At 53.7% G+C, this 21176-nt stretch overlaps 1 protein-coding gene across 12 annotated transcripts in view; it reads right to left on the minus strand.

Annotated features, from left to right (window-relative positions):
* Window positions 1-21176, minus strand: part of APBA2 (amyloid beta precursor protein binding family A member 2) — a 233116-nt gene that overhangs the window by 16144 nt on the left and 195796 nt on the right. For 11 of the 12 annotated variants that reach the window (XM_073882524.1, XM_073882525.1, XM_073882532.1 and 8 more), the window contains 4 exons: window positions 8430-8575; window positions 7364-7399; window positions 4109-4195; window positions 1465-1650 (listed from right to left, as the gene is read on the minus strand). In XM_073882524.1, the coding sequence (XP_073738625.1) occupies window positions 1465-1650; window positions 4109-4195; window positions 7364-7399; window positions 8430-8575 (455 nt within the window). The remainder of the gene's footprint in view (window positions 1-1464; window positions 1651-4108; window positions 4196-7363; window positions 7400-8429; window positions 8576-21176) is intronic. The other variant, XM_073882533.1, reaches the window with a different exon arrangement.

A 21176-nucleotide genomic window follows, 5' to 3' on the forward strand; every position in this document is an offset into this window, starting at 1 on the left:
TGTGGCTCATCTACCCTGGTCTCAGCCTGGCAGTGCCTGAGCTCCATTTTATAGAGGGAAACTGAGTCTCAGAAAGAGCCACTGCTATCCTTAATACCACCTTCCGTTTTTCCCTGGGTGTTCCGTCTGCTGTACCAGACCCTCGGATCCCTTACTCATCCCCAGCAGACCCCCGGACGGAGCCACCATCCAGGTCCTATGCTCTGGGCAGCTTCTGAGTGTCCCCCCCCCTCCGCACCCCACCAGGTGGGTCCTTCCCTCACTTGTTCAAGGGCCACTCAGAGTCCCACTCACACCCACCTCCGCTGGCCCTCAGCCTTATCTCCCCCTGCACAGAGAACAGGGGGGCCGCAGCAGCACCCCCGGACAGCGGCACCCCTGACGCTAGCCCTCGGCCCACAGCCATCCACAGGGGCCGGTACCCTTTGCCACTGGCCTTACCCTGCCCATCACTCACAGCCCTTCCCGAGGGCCCATCTCCCCCCACCAGGTCTCTAAGTCATCCTCAAGCCCTGAGTCACACGAAGTGCCCATCCAGGTGCCCGTGGAGATCTGGATCGTGGGGAGAGGAATCCGTGTGCGCACAGCACTCTCCTGGCCTCACAGCACTGAACACTCTCTTCTCCCATCAATATACCATCGCTTCAAAGCACTTCTAGATGACTTCAACTTCTTAGCAAAAGGATGACTACCTCCATCCCTCAGCCCTGCCTTCAAATATAAAAATCTGGGGGCCATTCCCTTCTGCTTCAGGTGCCTGCCCTGCAAGTCCATATGTGCACAAGAATGCCCCTTTCCAAGGATTCATGGAGAAGCGATGGGTTTTCAAAATTCTACTTTGGCAACACCCGCAAGATCTGCCTGCCAGGGGGCAGCAGAGAGACCTGGCCCACTGTCCCCAGTGCTCACCCCTCGGCCCCCTGCTCCCTTCTCTGGTCTCCTTCTCCCAATTCCAGGCTCAGAAAGATGCTCTCATCCCACTGAAGGAAAGAGTCAAAGGGCTCATGGTCTCTTAGCGAGTCTGGAGTATTTTAAATGCCAACATGAAATGGCCATGAGCAAAAGCAGAGCTGTTCCTCCAGCACAGATGTCGCCTCCTTGTGCACAAGCCTGGCATGTGAAAATGTGCATCTTAACCACAGAAAAGTCAGCGAGTAATTTGTTCTAGGAGAAAAAGATTGTGTTAAAGGATTTCTTCAGATAGCGCCCCTGGCCTATTTAACTGCCGTTCAATTTACGAACAGCCCTGAAGGAAGTATTTCATGAAGTGAAGTAAAACTACATTCACTGTCTCTGCAAACTCGAGTGTTAGAAGAAAACCCCACTGATTCCACTGGAAACATCCATGATGGTGCATAGGATTTCTACCTGAGACATGGTTTCCAAAGAGCCTGGGATGCCGCCAGAGCCCTGGTGAAGTCGGGGCCGTTGGGAGGGGCGCGGCAGGCTTGCGTGGTTACTTACGTCCTCAGACTCGAACACGTGGCAGATCATCTTGTACTGCTTCTTCCCCTCTTGGGCCCCAGGGGTGGTCTCGATGCAGTCCTGAGAGGCCGACCGGGGCATGCGGCGCCTGGCCATCAGCACCACGATGTTCCCAATGTCCGCGATGTAGGAGATAGTACGCAAGGCGTGGTCCATCATGGTCTCCTGTCAGGAGTGGGGCGGATCCAGGTTAGGAAACATTAGGGAGAACAAGCCATCAAAAAACACTCAAGTCCGGGATTTCTTGGCCTTGACACTAATGACCTTGGCAGGGGGTCTTTCTTGTGAAGGTTTGTTCCATACACTGTAGGATGGTTAGCGGCATCTCTGGCCTCAACCCAGTAGGTGTCAGTAGCCATCACCCCCTTCCCAAGGTGTGACCACCAAAAGAATTTCCAGCCTTTGCCAAATGTCCTCATGGGGGACAACAGCACCCTGGTTGAAAATCACTGCTCCAGGGAACAGAGTGTTTGAGGGCAGTGATGCACAGCCAAGATGAATCTGCCTTCGCCCCACAGCACCCTCCCACTGCTTCTTGGAGGCACGACATCAGGGGGAGCTCTTGGTCCCTGCTGGAGGAAGAGTGCGGAGGCTGTCACCGGGTGAAGCCTGTCCCCACCTGATCAGAGGCGGTCTGTGGCTCTGGAGAAGGGTCCCTTCCCTGCAAGGCACGTGCTTTTCCCTAGCAGATGAGGAAGGCTCCGAGGCCAATGTTTTCCACAGATGAGTTCTTCCCAGGGAGCCCAAGTAGTGCAGGCCCCGGTCAGGGGACACTGAGGCAGCTCCCCTGACTGATGGATGGGTCTCTGTGGCCATTCAATTCCCTCAGCTCCTGGCAGGTCCATTACTCTTGATGGCTTTTGTCGTCTGACAGGAATCTCCACAGAGCGTCGTGAGCATGACCCCTACCTAACAAGGCTGCACACAAAGGCTCTGAAAAACTCATCAGTTGGTCTTTTATTGCCTTTGTGCTTTTTCCACAAAAGAAAAATTGGCTGCTTCTGCAACCTCGGAAGGCCCTTTTCTTCCTCACAGAATCCATTTTTACAGCAGATATTACCCCACGTCTGTCTTCCAGGAGCTGATCTGTTTCCTGGCCAAGGCTAGGGGGGTGGTTTCAAACCACAAGAGCCACTTTTCAGGAGGGGGGACCAGACAGGGAACTGTCGAGGGTGGCTCTTCAGCATTTCCTGATTTCTGGCCACATGCCCCGGGCACAGCCATCGTCCTCACAGACAGAGGTACAAGTATGAATGCTGGGCTTTATTTTAAAATAGATTTACTGTCTAGCTCTGTTCGTTGCAAGGGCCCAGGAACAAGGACACCCCTGCGACGGTGAACACGGTCAGCACCCAGGTCTTTGCTTCTGTAATATCATTCCCCATGAAAAGGAACTGTGTGTGGCTCCTCAAAGAAACGGCTGATTCCAGGTCTGGGGCAGGGGAAGTGTAAGGGGAGCTCGGAATGCCTCGCTACCTCAGAAAGCAAGGACGTGATCAGTGACTAAAGGGAAGATGTCAAAGCCACACAGGACCCAGTTTAAAGGTCTCTGGCCGAATTGGGGATCACCAGAGCACCAAAAAGAATAATAAGGATAATAATTAAAACACAAGTTAAAAAAAACAACTCATCGGTCCACAGTGAAGAGAGAGAGCAAGAAACAAAAAGTCTTCTGCACAGGGAGAGGTCCAGTAATAAAAGTGGAGAGCGTGACATAATTAGGAAATGCACCATTTTTGCACTTCCGGTGTTGGAACCAACTCAAGCAAGATGATCACTGGGTGCCAAAACCTGCAGGCAAAATGGGTATTGGGGAACAGGGTCCCCACACATCTGGAGTGTCAGCACACAGATTACTTGCTGATGACAAAGAAGCAAAGGGATCATTACCCTGGTATCTGGCCATCCTCTGTCCTCCAACAGGCCCAGGAATGGAGGTCCGACCCCAGGGACAGTGGGGCCTCCCTCTCCCTCAGCAAACCTCAAGGACACAGCACCGCCTGAGGCCTTCCCGACCCCTCCCTCCCTCTGGCCCATGCCCCTGGCCTCCTGCCCTCTTTCTCCTTGGCTCACTTGTTCCTCACAGATCTGTCTTCTCCACCAACAGCAGTGATGAAGGCCCGGGAAAAATGAGCGGAATCTGACCACAGCACAGGGTTCACAGGTAGAAAATCTTAAGACAGCCCCACCCCTGCTGGAACACCACCCACTCAGAGGGCCGAGGGCTCACACGGCATTTCCACCCTCCTGCTCGATTCCCCAGGCCTGTCATGCACAGGTTTCAGGAAGGCCCTTCTAGAATGCTGATGGTGAGCACACAGCTTCCGACTCCCTGCTCCTTCCCCTTCATTTTGCCTACTTAATCCCAGCTGCAGCACACCTACACGCAGGCTTTTCTCTTCCTAGCCTGGTGCTCCTCGGCCCCCTGCAGCTCCCTCTAGATTCCACAACCACAACTCATTCAAGACCCGGGTCCGGAGCAACTGTCCTGGGGGACAGCCCTTCAGCTCACTCCCAGAGGGAAAGTTCTCCCGCAGCTAGATCTCGTTCTGCTCTAGTCCCTGAGGTGGGAAGTTAGGGGTTTAAGTACATGATTTTAAACAACGGTCTTTAAAACGCTTACCTGTGTGTCCGCATTTAACACCTTGATCCTCTGGGTGGAGATGAAAAGATCCACTTCGGTCAGAGTCTGGGCATCCCCCTCCGAATTCTAAGAAAGGACAGTGGATACTGTTACAAATAAAATAAATAAATAAATAAATAAATAAACTAACTTGAACAAAGGCCTGACAATTTTACTAATGACCCTGAAAGCCCCTAGAGGGAAATGCTACTCCAGCTTGGAGCAGCCATGGGAAATCTAAATTGCATGCCGCCTTCCAGCGCAATCCGTAGCGAAGTGAGTTCTAAAGGCAGTTTGCACAGGGCGTGAAGAAGGAGGGAGGAGACAGCTTCCGGAAGCCTGAGCATGGAGGGGGGCCGGACGCCTGGGGTCTTGGGTCCCAGCATCCAAAGCGCAGCCCCTCCACTCCCTAAAAAGTAGGCCTGCCTGCCAACCCTTATCAAACTCAGCAAAGGCACAGGGTCTGTGTACTCGGGCTACATACGTTTCTGGGATTTGGGATTCCAAATATCCCCAGGAAATGGGGAAGGAATTTTCAAAGAGGATGGATTAGATCGTCAGCCTCTTCTTCTGATTTAAACAGTCCTAGTTATGTCAACCCCCCAGCAGGCTTAATGCTGATCTTCCAAAAACCCTAAGGGAAGCAAGACCCCAACAGGACTCAGTGCTGCCCTCCCAGCAACATGGGAAAAACCAGAAGAAGCTGTCACACAAACGCTCCTGTTTTGTCAGCTCCTGGAGTGTGTTCATTCCATGGCCATTACTTATGTGTCCACGGAATGTTCTAGAAACTCAGTGAACTATGTATTCAGGGTCTGCTCTAAACCAGGACAGCTTTTCATTGCTTTTTACAACCATGGGAATCCTAATTACTACTGCACAGTGGTAATGAAATACAAATTCTTCCGGTTTACCCACTGAGGTAAGAAATTCTTTATGGTCACTGGGAGCCCACAGTGGCATATCTTCCACTTCAAAAGAGCAGAAACTGTGATTTAATTCCTCGCTAAAGAATCTGAAATCCCCCTGCTGACAATTCCTCAAGAAATCGGAGTCGCAGAGAGGCCCTGTATAATATTGATAAATTTGTACTGCAGCTCAGTTTTCAAGATAAAAGGTCTTTGGGGCTTTCAGCCCACCATGAGGTGACACTGTTTTTAACTGATTTTAAAAGAGAAGAGAGTTCAAAATTACCCAGTTGAAGACAGTCTGCAGGAATGTAGAGGAACTACTTTTTCTCTGATTTGAAAAACCGGGTTATAGTGTATGCCCACAAGCTTTTAAATGTTATATATTACGCGACTGTTTCTCAAAACCCTCTTGCTTGAGAAAGTAGGTTGGGCCAGAAGCAAAAAAAAAAAAAAAAAAAAAGGAAAGAAAGTTGCAGGTGGACTTGGTTTTCGTGACAGTTTCTGGAGGAAACTCGAGGCCTGTGCACTTAATGAGAGAAGAGTGACAAACGTGAAGCTGAGTGGGCTCAAACTGGGGGTGAACAGATGAAGCCAAAACATGAGCGGCAACAGGGAACAGCAAAGCTCGCCCCGTGATACGCTCTGCTGGAAGAAAGGGGGAGTGTCAATAGCAGGAATCCAACAGAGGGCCACCAGGCAACAGGGTGGGCATGTCTGTGGATGGGGGGGCCATGACCCCATAGTCACCAGCAGGTTAGCTGTGCAGGGGACACTGCTTCCTCCTGGTCCCAGACTCGTGAAGCACCCTCCTCTCGGCACTCGCCTGGCCAGATGTGAGCAGACCAGAAAAGGGACCCTCTGCAACGATCCTGAACACCTCCTTGCCTGCAGGGAAGAACAGCTCTCCAGGTTTACAGCGGGCTGCAGAGGCTGTTCCGAGCTGGATGCAGCCGCTCCGGGCCCCTCTGGGCTCCCCCGATGGCAGACCGAGGACCAGGCTGCGGTGTACAACAGAGCCCCGCTCCAGCTGCCTGGTGCTTGGGCAGCCCAGGGGTGCCCTGGGCAAACTGCAGGCTAGGCGCCCCTCTCCTTTGCGGGGAAGCCTACCCCAACCACAGCTCTGCAAAGCCAGGTCCATCTACACTGCCTGGCAGCGCCAAGCAGAAAGCTCACTGGGCAGAGGGAGATGGGTGAGCTCCTTCCTCTCCTACAGCTCAAGGAATCCAAGGAGACACCACTGGGCAAAGAGCAAATGTCACAGGGAGAGAAGTCTCACCGCAGGAGGAAGGGAGAACCCAGACAGGCTCCTGTGGCCACGCAGACAGAAAATGGCGTTCTAGGTGGGAAATGGAGGACTAAATCTCTTGCCATTTAAGCAACAAGCCTGCACTAAATCAGTGCCTTCTGACCCTGAGCATTTGAGATTTCCTGTATTGGGAGGACCCAGCATTTACTAAATGACCAGGTTTACAAACAAATGACTGGAGGTCAACTTGATTTTTTTTTTAATGTTGGCTCATGCTGCAAAAACTCTTTCCCCTGCTCTTTTTTTTTTTTTTAAAGTATGCTCCACACTGGGCATGGAGCCCAATGCAGGGCTTCAACTCACGAGCCTGAGAGCAAGACCTGAGCTGAGATCAAGAGTCAGATGCTTGGGGCGCCTGGGTGGCTCAGTCGTTAAGCGTCTGCCTTCGGCTCAGGTCATGATCCCAGGGTCCTGGGATAGAGCCCCACATCGGGCTCCCTGCTCAGCAAGAAGCCTGCTTCTCTCTCTCCCACTCCCCGCTTCCCTCTCTCATTGTCTCTTTCTCTGTCAAAAAATAGATAAAAAATCTTAAGAAAAAAAAAAAAAGAGTCAGATGCTTAACTGACTGAGCCACCCAGGCGCCCTGCAGCAACTCTTTCCAGGGGGGAACGCATCTCATGGGCAAACTGACCTTCTCACCATCATCGATTTAGTAAATTAAGCTTAATGAGTCTTTAAATATCAGAACAATTTAATTAATTTTGTACAGGAGGCCTAAGTGCTAGATGCATCACATGATCATATCAAATGTCACCTGTAAAAACGTCTGCGTGAAACAGTGACATCATGGCATTAACCACGTTCTAGCACAGGAGAGACTAAACAAGAAATTTATAAAAAGGGCGATGATGAGATTCTTCTGTAAGTGGGTGGTTAAAAATTTAAAAACTTGTCTATGGTTTTGTTCCGAAGTCTATCTGCCCAGGGAAGAGGAAAAAGCTGTTTGCCGCATGATGTATGTTCCTACAAACAGGGCCGCCCCCCAAACGGCACAGAATGAGGCCCAGAAACCCAGGCAAACCCCTCAGCCCTACACACCGCTTTTTTCTTGATTTTAGCAGCCTTTTGCATCCTCTGAGCAGCATGTAAGAGAAAAGAAAAACGGATAAAGGAAGAAAGAAAGGAAGAGAAAGAAGGGCGGCCAAGTTATTTCGGTCTTGTCAACACCCTGGGACTTCGGCCTTGTGCTCAGGGGAAGCCCCCCTGCAGGGGCAGGATGAGTGGGCGGCCGCCACGTCAGCGAGCACACACCCTGACCATGAGAAGCCCCCACACGTGTCCCTCGAGCACTGGGAATCACCAACCACCCCCCAGATCTGCGAGGGCGAGACAGGACGGCCGGATGGAGCAATGCCACCGGCCTGCGGAGGCGAACCGGGCTTTCAGGCAGAGGAGCAGGACTGGGTGTGGGGCAGGAGGGCCCTGGGCTCTGCGCTTCTCTTCTCCTGGCCACCATGGGCTCGTGCCCCAGGCCCCTGTGCCTCCATAAAGGAGGTCGGTGCACAGTGAGGACAGAGGAGGGGCCTGACATGGTTTCTCAGCCCCAGGGGCTGGCAGCATCCACAGACCCCCTCCTGCCTAGAGGGGGCACCTCCGCGGACCACCCTGCCCTTCTCTCTGGACCCCATTAGCTTTGCCGACTTGGCCTCATCCCCCCCTGCCCGGCTGCACCCACTGTTCACAAACAGGCAATTCCGTGTGTAGCCAGCACAGCAAGCATGTCAGAATGCTTGAGGTCATGAATTTAATTGACACATGGGATTTGTTTCCCGTTCTGCAAGCACTTTGGTGCCAAAGACACACATACCATCAAAATGGGACTCGAGGCTCCATCCCAACATGTTTTATGAGTGGAATGCTGTGGACCAATCGCCTCTAAAAATCATACTCCGACTGGCCAGGTGGTGGTTCCTCATGAAGGAGCCAACTGCCCCTGCCCCTGCCCCCGGCCCCGGCATTCTTCCAGACAGGCCAAAGTCGCCCTTGGCCTTGCCAGGCGCCTCAGGCCTTCCTGCTCTCCGTGCTGAGGGCTGTGGGGTCACCCACCCCGACTCCAGTGCCCCCTCCCCCAAGTGAACCGGGGCTCTGCTAAGCCCACCAGTACCTTGACCCGGCTGACGGCTTCCTGAGCCTGCATCATTCTGATGTTTTTGGAAGGGTTACGTTCTGAGAGCAGCTGGGTGGACCCCAGGTAGTTGGCAGCAAAGATGATCCCATCAATGAGGTCTTCTGGTTCACAGGGACCTGGAACTGATGAGGGCACAGTTAGCATCCTTCCCGAGGACAAAGGAACAAGGCCGCAGGGACAGGGACAAAGGCGTCGCCCATCTGCAGCCGACAGAGGGAGGCCAGTCTCCTTCCCTCATCCCGCACGGTGTACAGTGCGAGGAACTATGCAAAATCAACACCCAGGCCAGAAAAGTCCATGTGCATGGCTCAGGAGGACAGTTCCAGGGCCTCGGGCAGTTGTCGCTCAGGGCACCTCAGCCTCCAGGAAGGTGACAACCATATGCTGCAATCCCAGAGATGCACTTTCCCAAACCGGACAGCATTTCCGTGCCTGCCCCAGAGCCCTCTGGGACTCAGGACAGGGAGCAGAAACTGCCCACTACCCTCTAGTTCTTCTGGGGCCTTCTCTTCCATTTTTGCACTGTAGGGCTCTGGCCCTGTCACATGCCCGCCTGGGTGGGTCCCCACATCCCATACACATCCCATATACCCTCATCCCATACACCACTGGATAACATGGTCCTTGCTTCCCCTGCTGCTTCTAGACCAGTGCTGTCAATGGAACTTTCTGCCACGATGTAGAATGTTCTAGCTTGGTGCTATTTAATACGGGAACCACTAGCCACGTGTGGCTTTGGAGTACTTGAACTGGGGCTACTGCAAGAGGAAATCTTTAAAATTTATGCCATCTAATTAATTTACAGAGAAATAGCCACATGTGGCTAGTGGCTCCTGCCCTGGACAGGCAGCTGTAGGTAAGGTCGGCAAACCCTTTCCGCCAGAGGCTAGATGGCAAATATCTTAGGCTTTGCAGTCTGTGTGCAACCAGTCACCTCTGCATCCAGAGGACAAAAGCAGGCCCAGGCCATCTGTCTATGAGCAGGCACGGCTGTGCTCTGGGAAAACCTCATGCACGGACCCGGGTGGCTGGGAGAATTTGGCCCTGGGTCCATAGTCTATAACCTGTAGACCATCGCTCAGCCTTCCTTTCCATGTCACTGCCTTCTTCCCTCTCCCTGCCCGCCCCTCGGCCAGACCCTTCCTTCTGAGGGACCTTGGCTCTGGCTCTCAGGCTCCCCCTCACTCCAGGGTCCACAGGGCTGGCTGTCCTGTGGCTCCCTGGTCCCCATGACGAGCAGTCCCCGCTGGACACCGCCCCCCCCATCTAGCTGTTCCGTGTTCTCCCCTCTGATCCACTCTGCTGCTAAAGGCATCAACCTGCCTAGTCTGGATGCTGCTGTCCACCAGTCCCATAACATCTGCCCAATACCCTCGACTCCCAGCCCCACCTGTCGGCCCCAGGGCCTTGGCACAACTCCAACCACCTGTTACCTGCGGGCCTGCAGCTGGAAAAAGCCAGAACCACCCAACAAGGCAGACTGGTTCCATTCCAAATTCAAGGACCAAAATGCCCTCAAAACTTGCTGGTGACCCCGAAAGATGCCCCTGAGAACTGCCCCCTCTCCCTCTGGGCAAGCACCATTTCATACCTTCCCCCATCTCCTCGAACCTCCAGCTGCCCCTCCCTTGGCTGTACTCGACAGAGCATCACCTCCGCTCCCCGTGTGGCGGGTTACCTGTGACCCCACCCCTCTCTGAACCAAGTCCTATATCAGCTGGGTCTTCCAACTGCTTTTAAATATCCTCCCATGTCCCCAGGCGGGCTCAAAAGCCTCCTTCCCCACATCCCCACCTCCCGTGGACCCCCTCCCTCCTCCCTCTGGAGGACAAATGTCTAGAAAAGAACTGCCTGTTTGGCTTGCACCCATTCCTCAGCATGTCCCCGCCTGGCCGCTACCTCCCCACTCCAACACCACCGAAGTGAACGCTATGTGCGACCTCCGTACCCTCACGTCGGGAGGCCTGTGGTCATCATCTCCTCCTCCCTTTCTGGCTGTTCCTTCTCAGCTCCCTGCAGGCTCATCCTCCTCCATGAGGCCATGGAATGTAGGCATCCTGCGGACTCCGTGCTGGCAAAGGACACTGTAGCTCTCTGAACCCCAACCCCACATACTCAACAGCCTACTTGCTGGCTCCCTGGGATGGCCCCCTCTCGACATGCCCAAAGCAAAGCTCCATCCGGGCACTGAGCCCAGTTCCTCGTCTCAGACCCCACCTCCAACCCAGGCACACAGGCCTTCACCCCCGTATCCAGCCCATCCCCGAGGGCTGTCCCTCTGCTTTGCCACCAAACCCATCCCGAGTGTGTCTCTGTCCAGTTCTGCCACCACCACCACCACCACCTCCTTCCATCCTGGACCTGAGGATGGCCTTCAACTAGCCCGTGTGAACTGCAATGGACTGCCTGTGTCCCTCCAAAATCCCTATGTGGAAGCCCTAACCGCCCATGGGATGGTATTAGAAGTATGACCTCTGGGAGGTGAGGTGGGGGGTCAGGAGGGTAGAGCCCTCAGGAATGGGATCTGTGCCCTCATAAAAGGGACCCCAGAGAGCAATCTTGCCTGCTTTCTGTCACATGTGGACACAGAAAGAAGGTGGCCGTCTGTCACCTGGAAGGGGGCTCGCACCAGAACCCGACCACATGAGTACCCTGATCTGGGACTTCCATCCTCCGCTGTTTATACACCCCCAGCCTCTGGTGCTTTGTTAGAGCAGCAAGACTAAGACCTGAACCTTCTACCCACAGACTACTCCCCATGCTGCCACGAGAGGGTCTTTCTAGAAATCTGATCTTTTTGCCTCCCCTGCTCTAAACGGCATGGGGCCTCTCATTCTTTCAGGTGAGAGGCAGGGGTCCCTGAGCCCCCAAACACAGTGTTCCCATTCAGAGGTACGCACATGTGAGGGGACAAGGGCAGTTTTGCTGGGCTCTGTCATCTGGACGTCAGCAGACCCCCAGGGACTGGGGCCCCAGCTCCGGCCCGCATGCCCACCCGAGGCTGCTCGGGCACTGGGGGCTCAGTGAGCGGCCCACCATGAGCAGACTGTCACCCCAAGAAGTGAACGCACAGCCTCCCTGACACCTGGTCACCCCTGGATTCAGGGCAGGTTTTCTAAATTACTCTCTGAAACTTTAGTTCTCTTCAAACCACAGGAGAAAATGGCCCAAGGTGAGATGCCTGGGAGCCTGTGCTTTAGGCTTTCACAGGAACAAGCCTCAGCCCTGTGGACTTTCCAGTAAAGCTCCGAAATTGGTCATAGCGTGTGTCCATTAGCCTCGGCTGTCTGCCTGAAGACCCCTCCCCAGGGGCTCACACGTCAGACTTGCACCCGGGGGTCTACTCCCGTCTCTTTCACGCCAGCACCACAGCTTCTGCACTAAAGCCAGTTTTATAAAGTGCTTCAGAACAGGTCAAGTATTCTGAAGTTTGAAAGGAATCCATTAGTAATAACGGGCCCCAGCAGGTCCCAACTTAGGAATGCCCCGGGTCATGCCCCATGGAAGGTGTGGGGGGTCCTCCCATCGTGACACCACTGCCCTGGGGACCCCCTCCCTTTCTCCCCACTGACCCTGACAGCCTCCCCAAGCAGCACCCAGAGGAAGTACTCCTTCCTCTTGGGTGCTCAGGTGGTTTGCTCCAGGGATCTTGGATGACACTTTTGGAAGCCTCTCCCATACCTTCAGGGAACCAAGCCCAAGGCCCCATCCCTCAGCCCCCAGCCCTGTCCGAGAAGCCACTGATGCCTCAGGGTCTCCCTGGCCCTCCCCCATAGATGGACACCCCCATGACTTCCACAGTCTGCTGGCAAGGCCTTTCCCCAAGTCTGAAGCCCCTCACTCAGCCCCAACTCTGTCATCTGTGTCTGGAGGAAAGAAGAAACTTCTGCTCCAGAACCAAGTGAAGGGGTCCTTTTAAGAGCCTTGGGTTGGGGAGGACAGACACAAGGAAGTAGGGCCTGGGTCTGGAGGGGGAGAGCTGCCCCCCTGCGTGGTCTCCCCACCACATCCATTTCTCTGGGAAAGCTCTTCCCACCCGGCTGACATTGCTGGATCTGGAGGAGGCTGCCTGGGACAGCAGAGGGGTGGTGGTCAAAGGGCTCCACAGCCTCGGGGCTCAGTGAAGGCCAAGGGAGGGGATGGGAGCAGGCGGCCTTGAGAAGGGGGCATGAGGGCCTTGGTGGGGGGTAAACTTTGGGCTTAAGGCTGGTGGTGGGAGGAATTGGGGGTGGAGGTTGGGGGCTGGGGCCAGGTGGGCTGGAGGGCCCAGGGGTACCCTAGCTTCTGGCAGGTTTGTAAGCTCACCATTCCAGTGTTTAAAAGACACCCCAGAAAAGCACGACTCCAATGCATGTTCAGATCAAGCGTTCCTCATCTCATTGTCCCTGCCACCTTCCCCAAAGGTCTGAGCAAGCGGCCATGTGGGATAATGGTGCCTTCTCTTGTAGCCCGGCGTACCCAGCCTTCCAGGCCACAAAGTCTGGCCTCCAGTCGGCGCTGGCTCTGGTGGGACCCGCAGGTACCGGGGTGGTAGGACCTCAGCGCCGTAGGACTCTTGAGGGCTCCTCCCAGAGCCTCTCACCTCACCAAGAGTCCATCACGGGTCAACAAGCCCTCACCACTCCCCCCGACACGTACACGCATGCACAAGCACACACACCCATGCAGGTACATGTGAGTGTCCGCAAAGCTTCTCACACAGGGGCAGTGGTTGTGGCCCTGACCCCACAGAGCCACACCTCCGAACTGGGCCTGTGCCCCCACTGGGGATTCGAGACGGAGTGCCCACCACGGCACCAGGGCCTGCAGATACAATGAGGTGCTTTCCGCGGGCAGGCACTTCACAATATCACGGGAATAAAGCCCCTCTATTACCACAAGCCCAAACACAAGAGAAAGAGGAGTTCCGAAGCCCGTGCTGAGACCCCAGAGGAAGGTCATCCTGGCAGCAGGGGGCCCGGCACTGCGCACCCCCGGGGGGGGTGGCCCTGCTCTGTGACCAGCTTCTGCACCCTCGTGGGGGGGGGGGAGCGACGGGGAGCCCACCGCTGCAGGTAGGCCTCTCAGAGGACCGAAGACAAGAAGTGCCGACCAGGAGAGGGGCCCCACTTCAGAGCCTGCAACTCCCCAGGCCTCTGACCCTGGGACCGCTCACCCCAGCACCCACGCAGGATGCAGTGAGGGCAGGGCCAGAGCTTAGTAGCAGACCAGGCACGGAGAAGGGCTCAGCAAGCCATGTTACTGTCATTGAGTATTTTAATATTGCAACAAGCATTTGGGGTATCTGTGCGGGGCGGAGAGGGTAACGGACTGTCCCTCCCAATTCTGCAGAGAGGGAAGGCACCTGCCCCTCCCCCCCACCTGTCAACTTTGAGGGACAGTCCGTGGGGGCTGGGACAGCCATGACAAGGAATGGGACTAAGGCAAGGAGGTGCCCTCTCTCAGAGAGTTGGGTAAACAAAGCCAACAAGGTCTTCTCAGACAATGAGAACTAGGAGGCAGGAAGCAAACCTGTTGTGAGGGGGTCAGGGACGCATTCGGATCTGACGAGGAAGGGGAAGGCCGCTCTCAGAAGCCAAGGTGAGCACAGACCCGAATGATGCAAAGGGAGATACCTGAAAAGGAGTGTGTTTTCTGGGTCCCTCTCAGGGTCCCGAATGTCTGAAGGGAGGTGGGGACAGCCCTCCAGGGTCCACAGAGCCTGCCCAGGGATCCAGGGACACGGCCAGAGTCTGAGCTCTTCCACCTGCCCTGCTCGAAAAGGCTTTGTGCCCTTGGAACAGTCATCTCTCTCTTTCTCTCTCTTTTTTTTGGGGGGGGCTCAATTTACTCACCAGCCAAATGGGGTGAAGGGGAACTCCTGATTTCTATCTCCATAGGGTTTTCGCAAAGCTAAGATTAATAGGATGAGCGTCATAAACGCTAAAAGCATATAAAGTACAAGGCATTAGTTAATGAATTCTTGGCTTTTATTTGCACGTAACTCAAAAGACAAGAGGCAGCACTCAGCTGACGCAGGGCGAGCGCCAGATGAGGGGGCCACAGCACTGAGAGGCGGCAGGGCCCGAGGCCGGTGAGTGTGCTCACATGGCCTGTGGGCACGCGGCGTGACAGCTCACTGAGCCTCAGACGACAAGGGACGCCATGGTCACACTGATATTAAGGGACAATGCAGGGGCCAGACCCAAAGGCAGCCACATCCTGGATGGCGGCCTCCACCATCACCGACGTGGAGACTCCCCCCACTGCAGGCACAAAGTGGTGCAAACCTCTTCCAAACCCGGTACCCTGTGGGGCAGTGGGAGGTAGCAGGTCATTTAAAACACCTGAAGCTGAAGTCAGGGAAGGAGGGACAGAAGAAGATCCCAAGCAGCTCTTCTGTTTCCGGAATCGTGTTCAGAGCTCAAGAAGCCTGCAGAGGCCCCAGTCCCATTGGAGAAATTCTGCCTCAGTGGACCCAGAGTGGCTTCTGGGAATCTGCATCACACACACACACCCCAGTCACACTGAAGAGCACCCCTCTGGGCAAACCTGATCTCTGGCACACAAGCACTCCCCCGCTTCCCCCCGTCCTCTTAGGAGCAAAGCCCGCTGAGAGGCCAGGCCAGTACCTGTTTTCTCAGGCGGAGCTGGCTCTTTACAAAGCCCCACGTCCCAAGGGCAAGAGTCCTGGCTGCTCCTTCCATCTCAGGCACCTTGATCCTCGCTCTGGAGAGGTCAACCCCCCTCCGGCAGGCCAGGGCTGGCGGCACCAAAGGAGGGGAGTAGGGGATGGGAAGGGGGTGGCTGCAGAATGGGGAGGCGCATGGAGGGAGGAACCCCTCCCTGCCCATCCATCAGCAGCCCTGGTGTGCACGTCACCAGCTAGGGGAAGGCAGGTGCCACCCTGCCCCTCAGGGCTTCTGACTGAAGTGTGCTCATTTTTACTATCTTCCGCCATCTTCCCCTCAGGCCTCATTCTCTGCGGTGAGTGTGGTTCCAAGTGCCCATGATTTGCTGATTGTCACCCCACAGCAGGGCCCGAGCCGCCCGTCCTCCCCGCAGTGACCATTACTGACCAGTAGATGGTGCCGCTGCGTTCTGCAGGAAAGTCCGGGTGGTCCCAGCCGCCCTGGGTAACTGCTCGCCCCCACCCTCAGCCAGCACCCACCGCCTGGGCCCGGCCAAGGGTCCTCACACCCTAACTGTAGGTAGGAGTCGAACGGCAGCCCGTGGAACCTGTCCCTGGGGGTGGGAGGTTAGGCTTGCCTTTTGAATGGATTCCTAGCCTCTGAGGCCACTGTCCTTTGCCTTTCTCCTTGCCACTTCCCAGGGTGACCTTGGGCAGCTCGCCAGATCCTTCTGAAATTCGTATCCTGTTTCAATCTATGTCCCTGAGTAGATATATTAAAAGCCGGCCCCATCTCCCCCCTCCCCCGGAGTGAGACCCACCAGATCTGGGGGCACAGACTCCTGTGTGTGAAGGGTAATCCCGGGCAGTGGGGCCTACCACCAGCACCCATAGACACCTGCTCCCTGGGAAGAGGCCAGTGGAAGATTCGGTCTTTGTTACAACTCCAAAAGATGCCCACCTCGGCCACCCACCTCTGCCAGAGGTTCTTGTCATTCCCATCTTGTTCTTTTTTTCAAAAAGGAAACAATACAAAACAAAAACGGTACCTCCAGCATCCTGCCTGCCTGTTAGACCCACTCCCACCTGCACACTTATTAGGAAGCAGAGAAGAGTGGTCGGTGTGGGGAGGCGGGTATTTCAGGCTCGCAGTCACCGCGCTGAACTCCAATCATAAAATGCAGAACCAAAAATCAAACAGCTTCATGACAATACTAAAGCAGCTGGTCCTCCATGTCTGGGCATAAATTGTTCTTATTTGGCTCAACTCTTGAACTAACCTTATGCCAAGACCACCAGAAGGAGACAGAATGACAAAAGAATAAAGACAGGTTTAAAGGCGATCCTATGTCCCCAGTGATCTCTCCTTTTTGTTTTCTTGTTGTGATATAGATCGTACAAACAGCAGTGTATGCAGAATGTATCTGCACAGTTCGGACATGAAGAATAAGGTGCGCCAGGCTCCTTCCTCCTGGAGGAAGCCTCCATTTGAAATGTCTGTCAGAAAATCTCAGCCCTGCGGACCTCTCTGAGCAGGAAAGGGATGGGAGGTCCCAGAGTCATGCCTTGGAGCTCCTGTCTCTGACACCTTTGGGGGGAATTATCCTGAAGGTGGGTGGTGGACAGAGGCTTCCCACAAGTGGTCTGGATCCAGGTGATCTCATTAATTCCAAGACGTGTGCCTGCTTCTACTTGTCTTGGCGGGCGGGGTGCAGGGATGGCTGGGTAGAGCCAGCGCACAGCCAAGGACAGGCGTATGAGTGTGCATCTGAGAGGTCGCCTAGTACAGCCCCCAGCCCTGACACAACAGACCTCTGCATGTAACAAAGGTCTAGTTCTCCTTGGTCCTCAACCACCTCGTGAAGCAGATCTCAATGTCCCAATTTTATAAATAAGGACAGTTCCCATGGGGTCAAATGACTTTACACAAGACCACCGCCACTGATTCAGGTACTAGTAAGGATTTTTGAGCCCTCACATGAGGACAGAAAACATGGAGCTCACAGGCTGACATCAGTCCCACAGTCCCCAATTAAATGCATCGGGATGGTGCATGGTGAATGCCGTGAAGGAAGGACACGGCGCCAGTGAAGAAGCAACAGGGGAGTCTGCCCTTGAGAAGAATCTGGGGGCAGCTGTTCACTGAGCTGAGGCCCGAAGGATGCAAAGGAATCAAAAAACCACAGAGGGAAAGGAGAAGAGAGCTTTCCAGGCTCAGACAAGAGCAGGTGCAAAGGCCCCGGGGGTGACAGAGTACAGCATCTTTCAAAAGCTCCAAAATGTGCAAACTGCCCAGGCGCATGGGGTGGGCCAGCGTTTGGAACAAGCTGAGGCCGCAGAGAGAGTGCTGGTCAGAGGGGAGGCTCTTGGGGCTACACCAAGGACTGTCATTGCAGGGTAGTGGTCAGGGAAGTGGCCCGACCTGTCATTAGAAAGCAACTCTGGCCACAGAGAGGCAAACCACGGAGGGGAAGAAGGGAGAGCATTCTGGGAGGCTACTGCAGTTGTCCTAGCAAGTGAGTGAGTGAGTGATGATGATGGTGGTGGTGGTGGTGGTGGTGATGGTGATGGGTGTGGACCAGGGCGATGATGCTCCCCAAGAGACAGCGACAGACTGGATCCATCCACTCTGGAGCTTCAATTCCACAGGAGTGCTGGAAAGCAGGCTGTACCACTGGACGGACAAAGCTGCAGCTATCAGGAGGGGACACTGGGAGGGAGCTGCCTTGGGGATGGGGATTCTGGGCGACTCTAGATGCAGGAACCTGGCAGACTTCCAAAGGAGTTCGGGAGGCAGCTGGACTCAGGGATCCTGATAAAGCGTGCGTCGGTGCCAGGTGAAGCTGCAGACACAGAAGAATCATCGGGGGGGGGGGGTGTGGCTGGGTGGGGAGGGGTCCCAGGACCCAGCACTGCTGAGCTCCAGCACCCTGTGCCCAGGGGGTGCCCACGCTGGCAGGAGGAGAAAGGAGCCCTCACGTTCCTGGCACACAGCGACCGGGAAGCCAGCAGTAATCCCAGACAGCCAGCCAGAGGGCTTCGGCATGTAGGGATGAGTTTAGAAGAAGTCTGGCTTAGAAGAGGAAAGCAGAGTGCTGGCTACATGTGATGGACACATGCAGGCTGGAACAGATGCTCTCAGAAGCCCGCAGAAGATACAGGAGAGAAAACACAGACATCAGAGCAGGTGAGGTTCAAAAGCGCAGAGAGGGACCTGGTCTCAGCTGGGAGGAGGCGCCACAGCTGAGGGCACAGGACAGGGAGCGGGGGCTCGGAGCAGGCACAGTACCGAGGCCACGCGCCGGGCAGGCCACCGAAATGAGCGCAGGGAAGGGAAAGTGTGTCAAGAGTAGGTGAGGAGGCAGGAGGAGATGAATCTGAGTCGTGAAATTGGACCTCAGGTCAGACCTTCGACCAGCAGATCTGGGGCGTGGTCTCTGGGCCCTGGCGGGGCTCCAGCTGCCCTGAACGCCACCCCCCACGGTCACCACACCAGCCTGTCCCAGAGCCAGGCGGCCGGCACTGCGGTGGGCTGAGCTGTGCCTCCAGGAAGCCCCTGTTAAAGGCGACCCTAATAAGGAGGCTGCTATAGAAGAGAAGATGCTGTCTGAGAAACCAGAGCCTCAGAACATTGCCTGGGAGAGGCCCTGCCTGGGGGTGCAGGACAGGTTGGGTCATCACTGAAGGAAAGGATCTGAAAGTTCCAGAGCGTGGAATATTAGACACCCAACAAGCAAGATAAAGTCACTGGCTGCTGGGAGGAAAAGAGTCAAGGAAGGTCAATGCCAAGCTCAGTACAGTGGACAGATTTGCCCAAGGCAGGTCCTAAGCATAAGCTTGGACCTGGGAGAAAGGGCAGAATGAATACAAAAACTGGCCAAAAATAGGAAAAGGCACAGGCATAAAGCTGCTCACTGCAGCACTATCTCTAAGAGCAAAACCCTGGGAACCACCCAAATGTTCCTGCACAGGGGACCCTCCATCCACACAGCAGGCATCCGAACAGCACAGAGCACCTCCACGTACTGCCCTGCATTGTGCAGAACTCTGGCATAATCTCCAGGGGTTAGTGTTAAGTGTAAAAAGGAAGAAGGAGGGCGCCTGGGTGGCTCGGTGGGTTAAGCATTTGCCTTCGGCTCGGGTCCTGAACCCAGGGTCCTGGGATCAAGCCCCATAGAGTATTGGGCTCCCTGCTTGGTGGGGAACCTGTCTCTCCCTCTCTCTCTCTGCTACCCTCCCCTGCTTGTGCTCTCTCTCTCTGTCAAATAAATAAATCTTTTTTTTAAAAAAAGATGGAGAAAAGGGTTTTAACTCATTACCATTTATCTAAAAAAGGGGAAGATTCACCTAAGATACTAAAAATATGTGAAATGTTAAAACTGGTTATCTCTAGCAGGAGGAATGGATTTGGGAGGCGGGGTAATGGGGTAAGAAATTAGACGCCTTTCATACACCCTGTTTTCTATACTTGGCTTCAGAACCATGTAAGTATTTTATATAATTATAAAACAAAATTCAATGAAAAAGCAAATTCCTAAAGAAAAAAAAATGCATCTAAATGTGTATGCAGTTGTGACATGGTAATGAAGAGAACTATTCTGAATGATTTTAAAACACGGTAATTTGACAATCCATCCCTCCTGGGCTATCCTCTGAAGACCAAAGTCAATGCAAATGAATCTTGAATTGTATCTGTAATAAACATATGTCCTTGGTGATGTTGGTCTTGTTATTCTGAGACTATTGTATGACTGATGGAATAAAACAAATGCAGAATTACGTTGGTGTCCTTGAGGATGGGGATTTGGAGCACAGGAAAAAGTACGAATGTAAAAACCCTATAGTCCTGACAATATGAATCATGATGCATTTTATCTTAAAATCAGTATGAATCATGACACGCTTTATCTTAAAAACATACAGGATGTTAGTTATCTATATACACACATAACAAATTATCCCAAAACTTCACAGCTGAAAACAAGAAATATTTATTTGTGTCTGTGGGCAGGGGGATCCAGGTGCAGCTGACCTGAGCGCTTCTGGCTCAGGGACTCTCCCAAGGCTGCAGCCATTTAGAACAGGGGAGGCTCCACTTCCAAGTTCACTTATGAGGCTGTTGGCCAGAGACAGAGATCCAGCAGGGCCTAGATTTCCCAACCGGGGTTTCAAATAGAGGCTTTTCCATTCCATATACTAACATAAAGATAAATGTAATGCATGTCAAATAAAAATGTCAATAGAAATTTTTATTGTGTAACTACTAAGCTAATTCTAAAGGTTCTATGGAAAAATAAATACATAAGAGGATCCAGTAAGTTCTGAACAGGAATGATGGTGACAGAAGGCAGACATTAGCCTTCCGGGTAGTAAAATGCACTATAAATCCCCAGTTACATAAAGCAGCTTGGTTCTGGAACCTCAGTGGAGACCCAGAAACAGACCTAGGTGTAAATGACAATGTATTATGTGATAAAGGCAGCATTTCAAATCAGAGGGAAGAATTCATGGAATAGTTTTGGCACAAATGGTTAGCTGTTTGGAAGAAAATGCTAAAATGTAATTCTTTCTGGATCCATATACCAACATAAATTCCAGATAAATTAAATATGGAACTCATTCGAATAAAATCATAAAAGTTCTAGAAGGAAAAAAAATAATGGTAAGAGTGTCAAGGTTGGGATGCCTGGGTGAGTCAGTTGGCTGAGTGTCCAACTCTTGATTTCAGCTCAGATCGTGGTCTCGGGGTCATGGAATTGAGCCCTGCAACTGGCTCCACGCTCAGAATGGAGTCTGCTTGAGGTGCTGTCTTTCCCTCACCCTCTGCCCCTCCCCCCACTCCCGCATGCTCTAAATATATAAAATCTTTAAAAAAAAAAGAGTGTAAAGGTCATACTAATCTCAAAAACTTAGTAAATTCAAAGGAAAAAGATGAATACAGTTGACTACATAAAATATCCAGCAAAGTAAAACTTGGAGGGGCACCCAGGTGGCTCAGTCGGTTGAGGGACCGACTCTTGATTTTGGCTCAGGTCATGAGATGGAGCCCCACGCGGGGCTCTGCGCTGAGCACAGAGCCTGCTTAAGATTCTCTCTCATTCTTCCTTTGTCCC

The sequence above is a fragment of the Callorhinus ursinus genome, unplaced genomic scaffold (genome assembly GCF_003265705.2).
Source record: "Callorhinus ursinus isolate GAN/ISIS: 27379988/994484 unplaced genomic scaffold, GSC_fseal_2.0 scaffold47, whole genome shotgun sequence".
Taxonomy (NCBI): Eukaryota; Metazoa; Chordata; class Mammalia; order Carnivora; family Otariidae; genus Callorhinus; species Callorhinus ursinus.